A 21,004-nucleotide genomic window follows, 5' to 3' on the forward strand; every position below is an offset into this window, starting at 1 on the left:
GTTTTAGTGAATTAGCTTTTCTTTTCTCAAATCAATAGGCATCTGATTGCATTTGTCATGATTTAACTTAATCAAGGTAGCTTTAAATGCTAAAATATATTCAGCCTACAAATGCAAAATCTCAAAAGATATGATTTAAAGCAGTACTAAGTAAGTTGTTTATCAGAAATAAATCTTTTTCATAGTCCCTCTTGGGGTAATACAAGTGGTAGTGGGATGATTGGGGGTTTTTTCATCTCCCCCTGGTGTCTCTGGCCAGAAAACCATAATTGCAACTTTCGAAGTCACCAATACACACTAATGGGATTACGAAGAGGAAGCTAACAGGCTAACGGGCAAAGCTAACTGTGGGCTAGCGCCACTTAAACAGTATTTACAGCCAAGTTTGAGTGACAAAAATGATCTCCATTGTGTAATTGGATGTACAATATCCCTCTCTCCCTTTGTCTTTTCTGTCAGCGTAGTATTTACTCTCACGGACAATTAATGAGTAAAAAACCGCAACATGCAACGACACCTGCAGTGGCGCTTATGGCCTCTAGGGGCATGAGTTACTTAGTGCTGCTTTAAGAACAGACTTCTTTGGTCGGACATAAGAGGATGCAAAGAACAGGGTCAGATGAATCTGTCAGTCAATAGCCTACGAAATAGCAATAATTGGTTGCTAATGCTAATTTGTCAGCGTGGTCACATATCACATAGCCTACCAGCATACTCAGCGGTATAATTTTCCTAACCTTTCATTGTCTTCTCATGCAGGGACGAACCCCAACTCTCCGGTGAGCCTGCCCAAGTCCCCCACGTTCCCGTTCGGCCGCGCTCTGTGGACGGACGAGTGCTCCATTTGCTACGAGAACATGGTGGACACGGTCATCTACGCCTGCGGGCACATGTGTCTCTGCTACACCTGCGGCATCAAGCTGAAAAAGATGTCCAACGCGTGCTGTCCAATTTGCCGGCGACAAATCAAAGACATTATCAAGACTTACCGGAGCACGTAAAAATAAAAAAAAGGATTCAGAAAAGTGAATGGTTTCAAGTCTCAGATGCAATGAGGATATATTTTCAGGAGTCAGTGTGGCACCTTGTTTTTCGAAGATTTCAAGTTGGTTGGCTTTGACATGACCTTTATGGGAGCTCATAACGCTTCATTGAAAAGGTCTTGTGCACTCCGGACTTTGCAGCACTTCTGAGTGACTGTGTTTTTTGCCTGAAGGAGTTTGTGCTCTCTCACAAAGAACTACGGAACCCTAAATTCCTCAAATGTCGAGCCATGTTGAGAACTTAGCTCTAACTAAGCTAATAGTGTGACATCATTGGAGATGAATGTTTTTGAGAAATAGCTCTGGAAATAAACAGCAGCTTAATTAATCATAAAAGCACATGGTAACTAAATTAGCAAATTTCAGATATTGTCATGGTTTTTTAGCTGTTAGCGACATGGTTAGCTTGGTGGTGCTGAGTATAATGCATAGGATTGTAACATCATTATCTAATGTACGTACTTATATGGTAGTTCTATTGCTAACATTGGTAGCTATGTTATTGTGCTAGCTAGTGGCTTTGCTCTTTACCATTTGGTATGTTGCACTGAAGTTAGCAGTGTTAGCATTGTTCAAAATCAATCAAGAGAAACTCAAATATCCTGCAGACCTTATTTAACAGTGCAGAAAATGACCAGAAGTAGGATTAACATGATTCTCCTCAGGGCCAGCTCTTTTGTTTTTAGAAAATCTACCTATAACCTCACACTGTGACAAGTTCAAATGCCACATTCATGTGATTCTTGGATGCCAACTTGTCTTTGCGTCTTTGAGACACAAATTGTAGGCTACGTGTTAACTGAAGTCAAGGTTGACACCACTCTCTTGGCTGGGTGTATAAATCAATTTATAGGATTTATTATTCTTGTAAACACAGTGCTGCCGCTTCCTATAACTCATGACGCGCTGTGCGTCAGGCAGCAAGTGCTCTGAAGGGCACCACATTGAGGCCATTGTGACTAAATGACATTGTACAGTATTTGCGCCACTGTTCTATGAATGCAGCTAATGCAGCCCATATTCAATGAGAACGTTGAGAAAGAAGAGCTATAGAAATGTGGCCAATGTGACCGATGATACAACGCACGTAGGAATCTCTGTGACGCACGAGGAGACTTCACGCACGGCCCGTTCATACAAACGTAGTCAATTTTCTAAAACTTAAGTTCAGATGTACTGACAAAACTTTTGCCTCATGTCGTGTTCTCTGGTGCCTGTGCTCACAGCGGCAAGTAAGAAAGGAACAAGGGGAAGGCACAGAGAGGGAAGACACGTCTGAGCTGAAGTCTGCCACGGCTGCAGGAGCATGACAGAGAAAATGAGGATCTGAGGGCCGCTAACTATTAAACTGTTACGTCTAAACGCAATTCATTTAATTCTACAAATATGTTTAGTGTAGTTTCAATTTTTAGAGTGTGTTCAATTTTCATGAGCTACCCCTCCTCCCCGCCTGACATCAAACATTTCTGCTTAGGGCACCAAAATGGCTTACAGCGGCCCTGTGTAAACATGTGAACCGTCGCATACTTTTGTGCTACGTCCATGACTGAAGTCGCTTTCTTCAGCTCTTTCTGAGGACCACATGAATGTCGCAAAAATAGATCCAATTACAACGCACTAAGGATTGTTGCCATGGTTTCTCAAGCCACCGCTTTACCCACAGCCTCCTGCCTTAACCCACGTAAGAATAGAGGTTTCATACCTTTTAAACATTTCACAAAACACAAATTACCAAAAAACAAAAAGATGCTTTTGAAAAGCCACAAACTCAGAGATAAGAAGCACATGATATTTTTATACCAGAAATCCATTTCCAATAAAAAAAAAGTTTATATTTTCACCAGCAGAGATTGTTTATAGGGACCCAATCAGGATAATGAAAATGTTTTTTGACCATTTATACAATTCCCAAGCCCTAATTATGATCTATTGTATTATTGTGTTGATATCCCCCAGAGATTTCTTCTTGTATATACACTTTTTTTTTTCTTTCAAATTACAAGCCATAATTTATTCGTGTGGAAGCTAGACTCTGCCACTAAAATGATGGATCAATAAGAAAAAGGAAATACAAAAAAAAACTGTAATTAGGTTAAGCGATTCTGGAGATGCATCGAGTAGAAAGTTGAAGACTTGTGTCCCACCTGCAACAAGACATTTCCCTGCCTCTGCCTTTCACAGTGACGCGTGACTAGATCAGACAGAAAGTTAATGATGCAAAGAGTCAAACCCAAAAGGTCAATAGACACAGATTACATTAATATATTATTAAAAATGTATTAAACTGCATTTTTAAAAAACATTTTGAGAGATATCATTATATAAAAGACATGACACATAGATATAGATATGGTTTACAATACCATTTTAGCTTGTTTAAATAGCTTTAGTTAGTTAAAAGCAAAACTAAGTAACTCATGCATTGCAGGTATCACAGCTTGTTGCGTTTTTTTACTCATTAATTGTCCTTGAGAGTAAATACTTTGCTGACAGAAAAGACAAAGGGAGAGTGGGATATTGTACATCCAATTACACAATGGAGATATTTTTTTTCACTCATACATGGCTGTAAATACTATTTAAGTGGCGCTAGCCCGCAGTTAGCTTTGCCCGTTAGCCTCTTAGCGTCTTCTTCGTGATTACATTAGTGTGTATTGCGCCTCTGACCCGGAGGCAGCAAAAGGGTTGAAAGGGTGTTTTTTTTTGGCCAGAGACTCCAGGGGGCGATGAAAGCCCCCCCCCAATCATCCCATTAACACTTGTACTTCCCCCAGAGGGATTACAAAAAGGATTTATTATGGTAAACAAGCTACTACTAGTTCTTCTTTAATATGACACAGTTGATCACCATTGTGGCCTTCATGCTACAATCACACACTAACATCAAAAAGAGTTTAAGGCTTGATACAGACGTCATTTAAAACAAATCATTGTGTTTTTGATTGACTAAATGTATTTCACAACGGCAGAGTCAAGTTTCCATATAATAGGTTTGAAAAGCTTGTTATAAATGGGCCTAATGTCTTTTGTAGATATTGAATCAATGGGGCTAAAACCGTTGCTGCTACGGCGTTTGCCAGTGAAGTGACTGGCTTATGCTAATAGTGATGCCTCCCACAAAATGACCATTCGAAGACGCTACTGCTTGATGTATTCAATCACGGTTTTAATGTTAACTTATATTTAGAGACTTATTTGTGAATTTAAAAATGATGGAGATAAAAACTGTCTATTTTGGATTTGATCTGTCGTTTAACAGTCCAGAAGAATGTACATGTTATTATTCCTTTCTATTAGTAGAATTATAGAGAGGCTCTTGCACCTCGCAGCATTTTTGCAGTAAACAATCAGAAATTCTTTGCTATAAGGTAGAAAATGTACATTTTTAATATGAACTTTTCGTCATTTGAGTTTGTGTGTGTGATAGCCAGAGCTGTACTAGTCAGGTGTGTATTTATCGGGCTCTTTTTAACGATATAGTCCAAGCCATTGCTGTATAGTCAATGATAAATGTCACTTTATGAAGCTACTGATTGTACTCTTGTAAATTCTCTGTTCTTGGCCAATGTTGCTCTCTGAGGTTCAAACTGTGGCAAATCCTTTTTATGATATTGTGCAAACACCTTCGACCAAATCTAAAATCTTACGTTGTACAAATTATGTATTTTCCCTCGGTGCAATTTGACTCTTCATAATATATACATGTTTTGTTTCAAGTTTGCACACAGACGATAGTTATTTTGCAGAGCTCCTACGCAGTTTCAACGAATGTGATTGCGATGTCCTATTTATGTAAGTTGGACCTGATTCCTTGCTTTTTGTGTGCGTGTTTCGCTTACATTTCTACCAACATGGGTTTCTCTGTGTCCGGCGATTTTCAAAGCTGCTCATCTTTCTACAGCAGATCTTTTTGTCATGCGCAAGTGACTCAGCGCTGATGATTTTCTGGGACCAAGGACAGACCAAGTGGATGCTGTCAACCGCTCGAGTATTGCTTAAACATTGCACTGTGTCTGTCTTCAGCCGTTGATGTTGTGACACCGCGGCAGCAGCTAAAAGTGATTTTTGGCAGAAACCTGTAATTTTCTTTCTTTTGTATTTAAAAAAGTCATTGTGCGCTCTGTTCAGTCTGTGTCAGATGATTGTGGTGAATAAACTTTACACGTGTTTGAGCAAAATTGTCTCTTTTTCATTTTTCATTGCTTTATTCCTGTTTTGGATTTGTGTGAGGCCACGGTCTACCCCTCAAACGGCCAGAATAATCTTTGCTTAGTCATTGAAGGTTTTTTTTCTATTCATTTGTGCGTTTTTAAGTAATCCTCCATATTAGATCTGTCTCTTCACTCTCCAACAAGTCCTCCAAATCCATACGACACAAGTGGTCGTTTGTCTTATCCCTTAATTACGACCAAATAATTCAACCCCGCCACACCTGTGGAGGAACTGAACGTCCAGCTGTGCCAAAGGCTCTCCAAGCGCGCTCTGCGCTATTACGCATCACACCTCTCCAACCGCAGCAGCGTCACAGTTCACCGCTCTCATATCAGATCATATGTGTAGGCTATAGGTTATCGCCATTTTACTCACAACAACAGCGACACCAAAGCACAACTTACCATTGATGTCTTCGTGAGTCCTTCTTCTCCTCCATATTCGTCACTGCCAACTCCATATCTCTCCTGATATGGAGTTGGCAGTGACGCCCCAGCGGCACTGAGGATGGGTCAAATGCAGAGAATTAATTTCCCTACGGGGATTAATAAAGTATACCTTAATCTTAACCTTAACAGTCTGAGAGCAACTTAATTATCTGAAACATTTCTATGTGAAACTGGGCCGGCCCTCGTGCCGAGTTCAAAAACCCAGTGTGGCCCTTGCATTAAAAAGTTTCCCTGGTGGTTAGGGGCGACACCAGAATCTTATGCATACATGTTTATAGGGGTTTTGTTTAGCTTGTTTTTAGAGACCACTTTTATCTGTGCCATTTCACATTTTACAGTGACAGTAAATTAAACTAAACTTATGGGGACTTTACACTTGCCAAAAACTGAAAGGCCTTGCTCCAAATAATATTGTTTCTACAGATAGTTCTCCCCTGATACAACACTGAAGATTGCATGTAGGCTATACATAACTACTGTACGTGAGTTTATCTGCAGTAGAGTTTTATACAGTAGTTTGTGTATAATATGAGGCAGGGCCTTGATTGACAAGAGAACTGTGGAGGCTCTCTCTGCCCACCCTAAGTTTACTGCGAAGATACCGCCTCTCTGTCCTGAAGAGCAAAGTGAAGCGATATTGGACAATTCACATGAAAGGCTACCTGCCGTCACTATGATAGGTCTATGCCATCTCAGACACTCACGCCCAACCACAACAAGCAACGGGGGGCCTGGTTCAATGAAGGGATCCTTCTATAGAAGCTGAAAAAAGCTGTACATATGGGGGCCTTTTATAGCCTACTGTAATTCTAAACTAAGTGAGCAGTTAAAGGAATAGGCCACCGTTTTTGCATACTGATATATGTACTTACCTAAGCTTAGACGAGTTGATGCGTAACTGTCTGGTCTTTACGCATGGGCTCAGTCACGCAAAAACACCGAGCATTTAGCCTCCCCTCCTCTCCTCTATGGACCCAAACGGGGGTCAAGTTAGAAGCGACCAAGCTCTTTCACGTTTTCCCTATTTAAATGATCTAAGTATAGTTACACAAAATTAAGCATGTCGATTTTCTAAGTGGATAAAAATGAGAGCTATATTGTAAGGTGTAATAACGCCTTAGGAGCACTTTGATGTCCCCACAGTTAAGTCGCATCATCTCGTCTAAGCTAAGGTAAGAACATGTCTCAGATGCAAAAGCGGTGGCCCGTTCCCCTTGCGTCTTTTGTACTAATCCAAGATGTCCAAACTGTACATTGTTTTGAAATGCATATCTCTACTTGACCTTTAACTCTGGCGCCTAAACAGCCTGAAATACGAGTTTGGTCGGAACAGCTCTGAAGTTCAGTGCAAACTCGCTCCTAAATCTTTCAGGAGCCAAGTGTCATTCATAGCTGCCTGCAGGCTAATTCCGTTACGCATGTGCAGATATTAGCGCTGTGATTTACAAGTAGCTCCTCAGATAACCCCGCTGATACCCATCTGTCTGTCCGTATCTGAATCACGAGAGCAAACATAAAACACCGTCGAAAAGGATATGAATAAGAAGCAATATTGTAAGAGTGTATCTCCAACTCTCCTTTGTTCAACCGAGCGTTCACCAGGCTGACAGATACCATCATCTATTAATGTTAACATCCAATAATGTGAGGTGATCATAAAAGAATCTCATTTCCAGACTTACTTTCAGAGTGCAATAATAATGTGCAGATCCTTTTTTCATATTCAAACCGAAGGCCACGTGCTGGACAGTGAACCCAGGGGCAAGAGAGACATCTAGTGGAGGAGAGGTGCTACTGAAGTCGGAGGCACAGGCAGAAATAAAGAGCAAAGTAAAAAGTGGGGACTGTCAACAGAGCTGAGAGGTGGCAATTTCAGCTGACAACCTTCGAGTGCTCTCAGAATAGATCTTCAAGGTAACCAGCCTTGAGGATTGAAAGGATTTTGACAGATTTCAAGCAGATGCTTCACTTTAGTTCATTCAAATGATCGAAAGTGGGCTGGTCTTGGTCCTCTAGATTTCCCTCAGTCAGTGCCGCAGTAAGAGGAGCCTGTCAGGGGTAAGGTCAGGGTAGCCTGGAAAGAGATATGTATTCATTTTATTTTATGGATTTAGTGTGAGAACCCATTCAGATGCAGGGTGACATGCAAACTCGACAAACAGAACTCAGAAAGGCCTGTGCACCAGCTCTGAGAATTCCTCTTGCCTGCAGCCGAGAGTTTTGCATATTTCTGCTTTGGCTGTTGGTATTTCCAGCATATTTTCTTGTTGTTTACAGGGTTTCCACAGGGATCATATGAATGTTGTCTAAATTAAGTCCTTAAATGTCATTAAAAAGCATTACATTGGATTCAAACGGCATTAAATGTACATTTATTGGAAAATAAGGGCATTAGTGAATCAGAAATGATGCTCCAAAACACACTCAGCTGAAGTGTTGGCTGTGTTGGCTTTTCTAAATATTCCCTCATTCATTCATTTTATGAATGGTACCTTTGACCTTGGAAGCTAAGCCGGGAAGCTCCTGGTCGGTACTTGGATAGGAGACCGTTTGGTAACACCAGGCAGTGTAGCAAATGTAGTGTGTGAGTGGTTGGTGGTGGTCGAAGGGGCTGATGGCGCAGACTGGTTGCCTCGCTTCCATAAGTCAGGGCAGCTGTGGCTACAATAGTACCTTACCATCAGTAAGTATGGAGTGAATGAATAATGCAATGTAAAGCGTCTTTGAGTGTCCATAAAAGCGCTATATAAAACCGATGCATTATTATTATAATTATTCTACGTAATGTTTGCTAATGTTAAGAAAATAAATATGCACATATATTTTGTGTTTATAGCATTAAGAATACAGTATTGGGCATTAAAATTGAATTAAAAAGCATTAAACTTTATTTTCTGGTGTCTGTAACCCTGTATTTATGAGTGTGATTCCCTCCATTTCCACCGAAATCATAAAAATGGGTCTTCCAATGCTTGCTCTAACCCACAGCCTGAAGTAAAACTGCCTCAGGAGAAACACTGCTGTGGGAAGTACGGTACACTGAGCACTATCCTCTTGTTCTTCTTACTGCAGACTTTGTCTTATTATGATACCGCCGGTCTCCATAGCCTGTCCGTCCATGGGAGTGGATTCTCCCCGAGGTATCTCTTTTTCTCCCACTGGGCTTTTTGAGTTTTTCCTCGCCTTGCTGAAGAGTCTAAGGACAGGTGACACCCACGCCGCTCATCAACACCTTACTTAATTCGCCTGAACTTTACATTGTCATATTTACTATTCTGTTTTTTTTGCCTTAATGTTCGGTGCAGTTTGTTTTTTCATAGGCTATGTTTAACTCCTATATAGGGGCAGCCAAAATACATTTCCCTTGTCAACAGGAATTTAAAGCAAAAGTATGTGTATGGAATTTGACACGCCTTGCGAATTGACTGACGCTGACCTTTTGTAACACGATAATGTAGATTTAAAAGCACAGTTGACAGTTTACTCTTGTTTACAAAGATTTATGTGCTAAGTAACTGTACAGAATATATAAGTGGTTCTTGAACTCTTCACACCAAATAACATTTAAATAAACCTGGTATAAAGTGGGATTAAACCAAAACTGACGTGGTCCTGAACTGGAATCCAAGGCATAAATGAACAGACTGTAGCTAAAGAGCCTGTTGCCTGAGGAGCGCTGCATGGGGCAATACGTGAACCACTGATGCTTCCTGAGCTCTGATAGACATAATATGAAAATGTAGAACTGTAGCTTTTCCCTCATCAGTTTAATGTTGTTTATCAATCAAGTAAAAGATCATATGGACTTGGGGTTTGTCAAGTCAAGTCCCGAGAAGAGACTTTCCACACTTGCAACCCTTTCTTTATAGCACCGTTTTCAGCGGGTCGCAAGCCTTTCCACATTAAGCTCTTGCCTCTCACCTGAACCAAGCTCAGTTTCTCTAGTTTGGCTTTACCCAAATCTAAAAGCTTCTTGAAAAAAGTGTAAAAATAGCGACAAAAACAAGGACGAAAATGCGACAAACAACAAAAACCCAATGAACAAGCGACAAAAACACAATTAAAAAGTGATGTAAAAGCAAAAGACACAATTAAAATGTGACAAAAACATGACGTCAAAAAGCAAGGAAAGAAAGCGTCAAAAAAAATGTGAAAACAAAACAAAAAAAGTGACAAAAACACAGCGACAATGCAACAAAAGATCGGTTTTGTAGGTCTTGGGTTTCAAATGAGGCGTGATACTGGCCTATAGACTAAGCTCCGGTCCAGAAGCTTTTAGATTTGGGGGAAACACTTTATTTTACACTACCATGATACACTGTACCTGCCTAATTTAGTACAATGTAATGTGAAGTGTGACACTTGTACCTGTGTAGTACATACATAATGGAATAATGTGTATTAGTACTTTGGTGGTACATAATGTTATAAGATGTAAGACCCAAACTCTAACCCTAACCTTAAAGGGACTAGATGCAAGTTGGCAATTTACACTCACTACTGCCACCTCAGGTCTTACACGTAACTGCAGGTTCTATATTAAGCTTGTGCATGACGGCACTTCGGACCCGGATTAACACCTTCTTGAGTGACAGTGCAGGATTTTAGAGGCAGTTGTGGTGAATAGGTCTGGGCTCATTCTACACATTAGGACATTGCTGGAACATGTAGGGGGATTTTGAACCTCCGTATAGACCCTTTAAGTCCTAAGGGTCTTATGTCATATTTAATCATGTACCTCCAAAGTTCATTCATGATGAAGCTCATGGACTTACAAAACGAAATTATAATTGTTCTTCCAAGACCTGACCGGAGCATACATAAGGTTCAGCTCGGTACTTTGGAGGAACTGGACAAACTGCTTATATGAACTATAATAGTCTGTCTCTTTTACATGATTTTATGGACCTTTTTGTGTCAGAAATAAAGATTGATTGGATTGAATATTTTGCATTATTTGAGTCGCAGTTCGTCTTCCTGGCGTGATGGTTGGGTCCTGACGCCAAATCAATTGAGAACCACTGCTTCATAGGGTTAGAATTGGCATGTGGAGCAAGAAAGATAAAGATTCTGATGCTGCCTACTTCTAATACTGTATCCACAATTTTTTTTTTCTTCTGAGTATTGTGTAGTCTATTGAATTGTTGCAGTTGTGCTCAACACCTGGCTGTACTCCCTATGTTATTATGTGTTATGAATGATGGCCCGAGCATCACCTCCTGGAATGCTGCGCTTTGCTCTAAGAGTCTATTTGAACTCATACTTCGGCACACATGCATATATTCTCTGCAGGTTTTTTGACAGTGGTGATAAATCTGTGCAGGCAGGATTGTGTGTGTGTGTGTGGGGGGGGGGGGGGGGCGTCTCCGTTTTCTTAAGCGCAAAAATCTAGACCTTAAATAGCTTTCATTTGTCTTCATTCAAACATTTTCCCTGGAACTGCCTCGCCATGTTTACCAGAATTGTAAACTAAACAATACGGGTAAGATGAATGTCTCAATCTGTAATATCACCGTCACCGCGTATCTGCAGACATCAGGAAAACACGCGGCGGTGTCTTTATCAGCATGAAAGGAAACACAAGAGGCCGAGTCCATGTAAAACAACAAAGATAATACATTTAATAGTGTTTCTCTTTTGGGCAATGCGAGATACAATGTAAACATGTACAGGATACAAAAGAAGTTGTCAAAATGAAAGAAAAGAAAAAAGATAAGAAAATGGCCTGTTTTCAAAAGGCATGTGGATGCTATTTTTGATTACCAAACCAACAAGAGCATAATGGAAGTAATTTTTTGTTGAATTCAGGGTGAAATACATCTACGTAAACAATAAAATTGTGTTTGTTTAAACCTTTTTTTCTTTCTTTGTGATAATGTCATGGATCCACTTTGCTGTCAGGAAGGACATATTGTTTAATATCCTCGGGACTATAAGTCGCACTTTGTTTCATAGTTTGGCTTGGGGTGCGACTTATATATCAAAATATATAATTTCACATGTTTGTTATTTTCATACTGACAGCCGCTAGAGGGCGCTCTCGGCTTGTGTACCAGTATCTGCTAAAACGGAACTTAAAATGCCCCCAAAAAGAAAATCATATTCTGCAGATTTACAAGCTGGAAGTAGTGAAATGTGCAGTGAAAAAACAGCAATGGTGCAGCAGAATTTTTTTTTGAAGTGAGCGAGAAACTTGTGAGGGATTGGCAAAAAGTGGAGGTTACTCTTACTGCAATGAAGAAAACAAAAAAAGTTAATCACAGGCTAAAAACTCGATGGCCACAGCTAGACGAGTTTGCAAATGAGAGCTTGAACAACGTGCTGCCGGGAGAGGCTTGTCAACGGTGCAGATACGCCTCCATGCCCAGGAAGCTGCCAAGGCTGGTGCGATTTATACTCCGGAGTGACATATACATGTCTTTTTCTTCTTCATTATGCATTTTTTTCTTATAATCCGGAAAAAACGGTATGTCAAATTGAGACAAAAGCCAAAATGAAAAAATATTAAATATTAAAAGTCCCAAATGGAAATGTGACCTTGTGTACCATTCTTTATTTCTCCTGAATTGCATAGTAATGTCAATAGAAGTGCTTTGTTAAATTTGTGAACTGGATCTGTGTTTCACTCTGAATCAAATATGGATATGAAAAAGTTTTCAAGTGCCTTTTGAAAAGAGGGATTTAACATAATTGTTCCAACAACAATGGTAGTAAAAAAAAAAACAGGAAAAAAAACCAAAATGATTAGCACCTCCTTTGGTCCATCTCGAGGCCTGTACCTGTGAGTGTTCGTGTGCTGCTGGTAGTGAAATGCTGTGGTTTCTTGTAACCGAATGCCTGGCTTTCAACATTTGGCACACTGCCGTCCTTTACAAGAAAATACAACCACAAATCCACCTTGTATTATTCTATCATTTTGACGGCCAAATCTTGACTCCGTAAGTCGTCTCTCAGGATAAGCCATAAGCGTTGAGGGAGATAATAATAAAGACACACACCACTGTGCTAGTTCTAAACTAATTTCAAAGAGCAGCTTTATTCGTCAACAAAGTTTTCCCCGACTCTTGCTGGTGCCTCAAACTAACTCCAAAGCTGGGGAAGTGTCCTCAAAGGCATAAATAATACACTTTTTCTTTTTTCTACTTCCAACAGCATTCTCTAACCTCGAGCAAAAATGAGATAGTAACTTACGCAAACCTACGACTCGCATGGCCTATTCTCAAAGGCTTTCTTACCAAACCCACATCTCCAGTTACAATGAACGTTATAATACAGTTTTCCTTGCTATTTCAAAAACGCTATTGACGTCAAAGCACCCCTATTGTTCCTCCTCACACTCCTAACTTTTAGAAGATTTAGAACAGCTCATCATTCAGATCCAACTTTCATTTTTAGCCCATTTAATTACCGTCTCTGCAAGAAAAAGATCCCATAGACACACAAAGCAATGTACTATTTGAAGTCCTTTTTTTTTGTCTTGCACAAGGGGGGAAAGAAATAAAAAGTTTCTTAGCGGCTCGGCTCGGCTCGCTCAGCCTCGGGGCGACCCGAGATCTGAAGAAGCAGAATGTAAAAGGAAGAGATGCTGGATCAGCCATGAAACTTTTGGAGCAGACGGGAGAGCTGGAGAAAAGCTATTGGAGACTTGCAGATTGCCGCGCTCAAATGCTCCATGTGACGCAATTAAAACCAAGAGTGGCGGCACTCAGAGAGGAAGCTCGGAGGAAATGTCCCTTTATGAGAAGAAAAAGTGTCGACAAGACTAGAGAGCTGAAAGATTGAGCCAAGAATACAATTTGAATGGTCTGCATTAGCCAAATCATAAAAATACTGCATTCATTTTGGTAGCATTATTGAAAAATAAAAAAAATACCATCTCTTCCCCCAACATGTTCTGAAAGGCATTGGTTTAGCAAATACCAAAGCTTTCTCTCAATCCTTGCTATTTTGGATGTTTTGTAATGTTGTAAAGTGAGCGTTTCCCTTTACCAAACCTCCACTCTCCTGCTCTTCAGTTTCTAACCTACAATCCACTTTCTGACGCTCTTTGTATCCCCCGGCATCCTACTCTCTTACAACGGCCTCCTTGACCTTCTTTGCTTCTCAAATGCGCACCTGCAAACTATCCATCTCAGTATGCAAAACAGCTCAACTCATTCACACGCACACACACAAACACACACACACACATATACAGGCAAACACTGCCCGGGAAGTCCCCGAACACTCCTCAATCAGCGGCACCAGCAAGAGGCAGAAACAACCGTGTCGAGGATCAGCTGACAGTGGGATAACAACAGCCTGCGAGGAAAGTAAAGCGCTCAAAATTAAGGACATTCACGCTTGAGTCGAGCAGGTCTTTTGCTTAAAGAGGGGGCAGAATGAGGACACTTGCAGGATATAGCGATAGACAGTCCATAAAGTTTGGGATATTACTGTAAGTGTCAGTTGCATCAGCCTGACTTGCACTCTAATACTATTTAGATTTGCAAAGGACATCTTCAAACCAAGAGTGGATGGAATGAGTGCTTTGTAAAGAGTAACAATTCACAGGCCAAGTGAATAAACACCGACTCAGCTTCAACTTTTGACCGATAGGTGAAATTGTTGCATGACATACCATGTGGCCAAATGTGTGACACTTAGTGAGGTGAAATTTGTCAGGAGTCCCAGGAGTGTCAGGGGGACAGGAAAATAGTATTGTGTATTATTTTGAATGGAAATCTATTAAAATATGTTAGGGTTTTTACTCGTAGGAGATTTGGATTAGATTTTTCTAAATAATCTGCAGCATGGGGGAATGCAGACTATACATAAAAGGCCATTGGACACACTTAAGTAGCCCATTTAATCTGACTGCGATTAGATTCATTTGAGGATCATTGCTGTAGCATTTTGTTCATAATACTCCAAAACAATGAAATCCTTTCCATCGTGTCTTGTCTGGACAAGAAAACACAAGTACTTAGCACAGTGGCGTGTTCCCTGCGGTGTATGGTGTGACCTGCCAAGAGCCCAGTGCGGAGAGGAGAGCTGGGGCTCTATTTTTGGCGTTTCACCATTGGAAATAAATGAACTGAGGTGAGTTGGCCCGGAGCACTGCACATCTGCCCACTCTCTCCTTGTCTAGTGCCCACTTTCTCTGGTCCACTTGGTTTAATTCACCGGTGCCAATGGATCCAAATGTCACCTTTTCTGGGATGAGACAGAACAAAACCTGTTGTGAAAATGCCAAGTGGGGGCGTTCGAGTGGGTGGGGAGAGGACACAGTCTGGAGGGATGGAAACAAAAGGGGAGGCAAAAAAAAACAACAACAACAAAACAACAACACAAAAACATCCAAATAAAAAATATCAAAATTCCATTCAGGCACAAATGTGACAGCTCAGAGCGGGACACGAGGACCCCCCCTCCGAAGTCCCAGATGGCTGTAGAATCAATATTGTAAGGGTCAGTGGGTGAGCGCCATGCCGTCCACAAATCACTGTCCGCTGCCGACAGAGGGGAGCAGGGGGAGGGACAGGGGTCATCAATCCAAGACGTCCGTCACATCGGTGGAGACACAAACTCACCGGAGAGATAGGATTGCTTTGGTCCAACGCGCTTTAGTTTGTGGATGCTTTTAGGGCCCCGCACACCTGCTCTGACAAGGACAATTATGCTAAAAGCTGATGACTGGCAGTTGGGACCGGGGATGCGAGTCAGTTGTTTGTTCAGATCTTTTCTCCCATTGAAGCGTGAAGGAATTTCTCTATTGCACTTTTCCTCGAGGGGGACATTTCAAAATATAACAAAAATAAAACAAACAGATATAATGGAACAGAACGATGAGCGCTAAATCATAAGAAGGACAACCACACAGCTAAACGATTTGCTAAACACAAAATGATTCCCTTGCAATTGAAGCCAGAGCATTTAAAGCATAAACAATAATATAATGTGCTCGAGCCGATGGGAGTGAATCAACACTTTTACATAATGCCTTCGTCAAAAGTGGAAATGTCTCAACAACGTCATGCTGGGGTTCAATGTTTGAGTGAATAATAACAGATTCTGTTTTATTAAACTGATTTGAAATGTGGAATTACAGAGAAAATTACCATTTTTAACAGTCAAATTGTTGTTGAGAAACATTTTGATTGTCAAATGATTTAAGTGAAAGAACAATAAATATTAAATCCGGCATTATGTAAAGCACAATAAAGACGAAGGAAGGGCTCATGATTTGCTAAAGTTGCAGCTCACAGCATAAGAAAAAAATAAAAACTTGCCCAATAGAAATTTGCTACGAAAACAGCTGCACTTTGAAAAAAAAAAAGTAAAAAAAAGTAATGTAAATAATTTTTTTCACTGACCAGCAGTGCACTTCTCATTGCACTGAGGTTTAACGCCTCTGCTGGAATAATATAGTTGTACCTTTTATGTCCGCTAGAGGGCTGTATTTTCCTATTTTTTGCGGTGCATTAGAACCTATAAACTCACCTCTCTGAGGCAAAAATGATTTATAAAAAAATAAATAACTTAATAAATAAAGGCTGTAAATGGACTGCATCTTTACATTAATGCACCTTAAGAGTTAAAAGTGCATTAATTCACAAAACAGAACCACTCCGATCCTCAATATTGTCACTGTGTGACCACAAACAAACTGAAGGTAACATAAAGAGCTGCAGGTTTTTATACCATTACACTGTCCAGCAGAAACAATGAATCATTTTGAGCCTCGAACGAGAGCTCAGGTTCATTAGAAAATGTATTTCAGCTTCTTGAACATCAGCCATCTCAGCTCTGAATCAAGTGCTTCCAGATAAAAGACTGAGTCTTTATAATAAATAATTAAGAAGGTAAAAATCTGTCACTGATTTATTTACTCTTTGGTTGATCACATTTTGGGCAAAATGCAATAAAGTTTGTCCCTGGGATTTTATTATTTCACTTTGTTCCAGTATGTACTACTACACCACAAAATCTTAAAAATAAATATGTACAAAAGATATTTCCTGGATGAGATCTTCCACATTAACATTTTTGTAAACCTTTGTTTGCAACATAATTTTGTCAGCAGTCCAGACATGAGGTAGGTCTGGAGCTTTCAAGTTATAGTTGCTTATTCCATTTTATTTTATTATAAAACTAAAATTCTAATGTTTTTTTCAAGCTTTTCAGGATTCATTTATTGGGATTCCAGACAGTTGTATCTGGGACACGTTATAACAGGGATAAAAACACTAATCTATGATACAAACAAAGCCAATTTCTACAAGATTAGCACCTACTGCATATGCCTGCCTCTCTACAGATGAACTAGAAACAGGCAGGAGCTGTTCGAGGCTATGGATGGAGAACAGATGTCACAAGAAAAGCAGAAATCATTCTCTAAGGAAGACTTTCTTCAACACAAGACAAACATGAACAAAAAAAAAACGCTAATAATGAGATCCATAGGTTGTTTTAGTTTTTGCTTTATGACTGAAATCCTGTCCTAAATTGCTCTTAAACTGTTACTTGGTGGAAAACGGAGGTGTCCGTTTTCACAGAGCTCTTGATTAGTTGTAAAAAATACACTCGGTGGTGATCATAGACCTATGGCACGCTTGATAAAAATGGTTGTTTTTTTTCTGGTGCCATCCACCTGTTCAGACCTCCACAAAAACTGATCTAATACTGAAGGCACTTATTGGCCATCACTGTCAAAAGACATGATGCAGATATCTTTTTAAACATTTTCACTTCCAAAACCACGTATCATGTCCAAAGTCCAGTCCTACCGCAGTACAAACCATACATTACTCCAAGTATACATTTTAGTAAACCAGCACTAAAGTGTCTTTCCCATTCAAAAACATCTCTCTTATTACAGTCTTTAAATGTACATAATCAAACATATTGCTTGTGGTGGATTGGGGCGACATTCTTAAGGAGCGATGTCTTCTGGTTGCTTGGAGACATCAGAAAGGGGGTTGTAAGGGGGATGTAAGAAAAAGCTGAAAACTTCTGGGGCTTATTTCTTCCGCTCTAGATAGTTAGAGGGGACCCAGCCTTTCCGGGGGATCAGGCTGTCCTGGACTTGACAGTACCACCATCCATTAGGGTTTCGCTCCAACACCTCCAAACAAGTGCCCTCAGTGAAGCCCATAGTCTCCTCATCTCCTCTGTAGTCGGCGATGGACACGTACACATCCCGGCCGAGGTTATTGTGAATGATCTGGCTTTTTTCCACGGGCTTCGGGCGTACCGTCGAGACAGGGATGCCGTTGCGCTGGCTGCTACTGCTGAACCCGCTGCTGGCCGAACTCAAACTGCCGCGATCTGCCGGCCTGGTTTGACTTTCCACAACCACGTGGGGGCGCACCGTGCTGAAAGACGCGTTCCGGCGGACTCCCAGAGTGGCAGAACCCGAGCTGTAGTGATCGCTCCTACCCAGCGACTCGTTCCTCCTCAGGGACCCCGTCATGTAGTGCGCGTCCTTCGAAGGCTGCGACGTAGTGACGAAAACGGATTGGGGTCTCACCGCAACCTGGCGTACCCCGTTCCTCATCCGCACCCCTCCGTTTACCATTTGAGTCGGTTTGGAAAATCCACCGGGAGGCTTTGAAGGAATCGGGGGAGTGTTCCTACTTAAATTTGGATGCTTCTGGCCTTGGATGTTGATATTGTTGAGCGTCATGACATGCTGTTCATTCTTCTCCAGGCTATTTGACTTGCTGTGTCTATCTGACTCAGTGCTGCCTTTATGCCTGACTGGCTCAAGGTAGTAAGAAGGAGCCCATCCCTCTTCAGACGCCCAGCGAATGTACCACCAACCGCTTTCTTGCTTCTCCAAGACCTCCACCTCTGCCCCGGCCGGGAAGCTAATCTCCGAATCTTGGACTTTTTTGTACGCATCCACAGATCGGTACAAAGTCGGCCCCTCGACATCCGAATCCGCCCGACTTCCCTTTGAGTAGATGGAGGACACATCCGTGGTACTTCTTGAACATACGGAGTCCTCTGATGAAATCACCGACGCCGTTTCCGAATCTTCTCCACGGGATGTTTTGAGACCGGGCCGGTATTGGCTCGTCGGCCTTAGCTGGCGCCTCAGCGACCCAACGTCCATCCTGTCTGGGCTCTGCGGCTCTGATTTGTTAAGGAGAGGTTTTGGTCGCACGGAGGGCTTGGGCCTAGTTGACGGGCTCTGTCCTATCCTTTGCTCCACGTCCCGGTTGAATCCAGAAGCCTTTTTAGCACTTCTGGTCAATTCGTCTGAAGAAGAGTGAGGGCTGCTGCTGTCTTGGGAGCGCAAACGTATATCGACACGTCTCCCCAAGGTTTGGCTTCTTCTGTTCATTTCCGGGGTCATTGTTTTCATCGGTCTGCTGCCGGCCAGGGGTGAAGACCCTGATGGCTTGCGCGGGACGGTGGAAGAGTGATACATCCTTGGCGAGCTTGGTTCACTCGATCCCTTTAGAGACGACCCATCCCCACTGCCGCTAGGCCTAAAATCATTTTCGTAGATACATTCTGATTTGGATACTTCTTCCACTGATCTAAAGGTTGATTTCCTATGGCTGAAGACGGGGGACGCTTTGCACACGGGAGGCGAGGACTTGCAAGATGGCGGAGAACTTCCATACTTCTGACCAACGATGTTGCTGATCTTAGCATCCAGGGAACGATCTTCTTTAAGCGAATCTACATCGGATTCGCCTTCGCATCCCACAGCTGGGATGTCATACTCAGGCTCTTCGTACACAGGCCGTTTAGGAGTATCTATAGGTTTTGTTGGAGTAATCGTACTTGTAGTCGTAGTGATTGTTGTGGTTGTAGGGGCTTCTTCGGGCTCAGATTTTTTGACAGGAGGGGCTGGCGGAGGTATTTTGGGCCTGGTTAAAGTGCTGGAGCGGCGGTTGAGGTTGGGTTTCTTGCGTTTGTCGATGTAGGAGCAAGGAGCCCAGCCTTCTTTCTCTCCAATCTGCACGTACCACCAGCCACCGGGGTTCTTCTCAATCACCTAAACAATAAGACACAAAGGAAATAAATGTGACAAGCCGGATACAACAACGAACATATAACTAACTGTCACCCAGTTTCTGTTTCATTCTGTTTCAAGCAGAAATAAAAGAAATGCTAACAATGAACGATACTTGAGCAGTTTTTGAGGATTACTTTTACTCCACTTTTTAACCTCTTAAGCTCCGCCTTAAAGTTGTTGTATACGGGTCTGAAATGTGCATATAATTACATTCTTTGAACAATTTCAATACACAGGAGGGACTGTGAGAGCTAGAAATAAGTTTGGGACAAAACAAAAAATGTCAATGTTTGAACAGGAAAAATCAGGTACCCCAGCTTTAACTGAGCACATTTTCTCCAGTTCGGCTTTATCCAAATCTAATTCCTTCTTGTCTGGAGAGCTCATATAGGCCGGTGGAATGCCTCATTTGAAAGCTAAGGTCTTTAAAATTGTACGAAGATTTTTCCTTGTGTTGTTGCTATTTTGTCACGTTTTCGTCATGTTTTTGTCACATTTTTGTCAATTTTGTCTCTTTTTTGTCACATTTCTGTTGCTTTCTGTTGTTTTTTTATTACATTTTTGTCACTTTTTATTGTTTTTTCTTAATGTTTTTGTCGTCTTTTTTGGTGCGTTTTCATCTTCGTTTACATCTCATTTTTACCTCTATTTTGACCCTTTCTTCAAGAAGCTTTTAGATTTGGGTAAACTGGAGAAATGTGCTCGGTTCAGGCGGGAGTTAAAAGGTTAAAGATAAAAATGATACTAATTTGTCCACTACATTTCTGAAAAGGCTCTTAAGTAAAAGGTATAAATCACTGTGTGTTTTGTCTCATGAAAGTCTTATGACGCACACTGCAGAACAGAAGGTGATGCTGTGCAGATGTACCGTCAATGCCACTGACTCACAATAAGGAAGGACGTTTATCTCCGACATAGTGTCATTCTAGTGGAGAATTCAAGCACAAGCTCCTGATTTTGAACCTGCAAAGTTATAACTCACAGAATGTGTTTAAACTTTTGGAATATTTATGTATTTTCTAAAGCAAATCATTCTGCACTAAGCTTTTTTTTGTCCCTAAACTTTACTTTACTTATGTACATGGCAAATTCCAAGTCTGTGGACCCTTTTCACTGACAGTGGCAATAAAATGATCTTGACTCCTCACAATGTAAGTGTGAAATATTTTAATATTTAACCTCTTAACCCCCACCTGAATCAAGCAAATTGTGTCCAGTTTGGCTTTACCCAAATCTAAAAGCTTAATAAAAAGCATCAAAATAGCGTCGAAAACGAGGATGAAAAC

At 41.2% G+C, this 21,004-nt stretch overlaps 2 protein-coding genes across 9 annotated transcripts in view; one reads left to right on the forward strand and one right to left on the reverse strand.

Moving 5' to 3' along the window:
• Positions 1-1,382, forward strand: part of neurl1aa (neuralized E3 ubiquitin protein ligase 1Aa) — a 59,397-nt gene extending 58,015 nt beyond the window's left edge. The window contains exon 6 of the mRNA XM_079553399.1: positions 760-1,382. Within this exon, the coding sequence (XP_079409525.1) occupies positions 760-1,001 (242 nt within the window). The 3' untranslated portion in view covers positions 1,002-1,382. The remainder of the gene's footprint in view (positions 1-759) is intronic.
• A 13,152-nt stretch (positions 1,383-14,534) lies between these two features.
• Positions 14,535-21,004, reverse strand: part of sh3pxd2aa (SH3 and PX domains 2Aa) — a 179,335-nt gene continuing 172,865 nt past the window's right edge. For all 8 annotated transcript variants that reach the window (XM_079553291.1, XM_079553290.1, XM_079553294.1 and 5 more), the window contains one exon: positions 14,535-19,697. In XM_079553291.1, the coding sequence (XP_079409417.1) occupies positions 17,706-19,697 (1,992 nt within the window). In that variant the 3' untranslated portion in view covers positions 14,535-17,705. The remainder of the gene's footprint in view (positions 19,698-21,004) is intronic.

Source organism: Gobius niger (assembly GCF_951799975.1).
Source record: "Gobius niger genome assembly, chromosome: 3".
Taxonomy (NCBI): domain Eukaryota; kingdom Metazoa; phylum Chordata; class Actinopteri; order Gobiiformes; family Gobiidae; genus Gobius; species Gobius niger.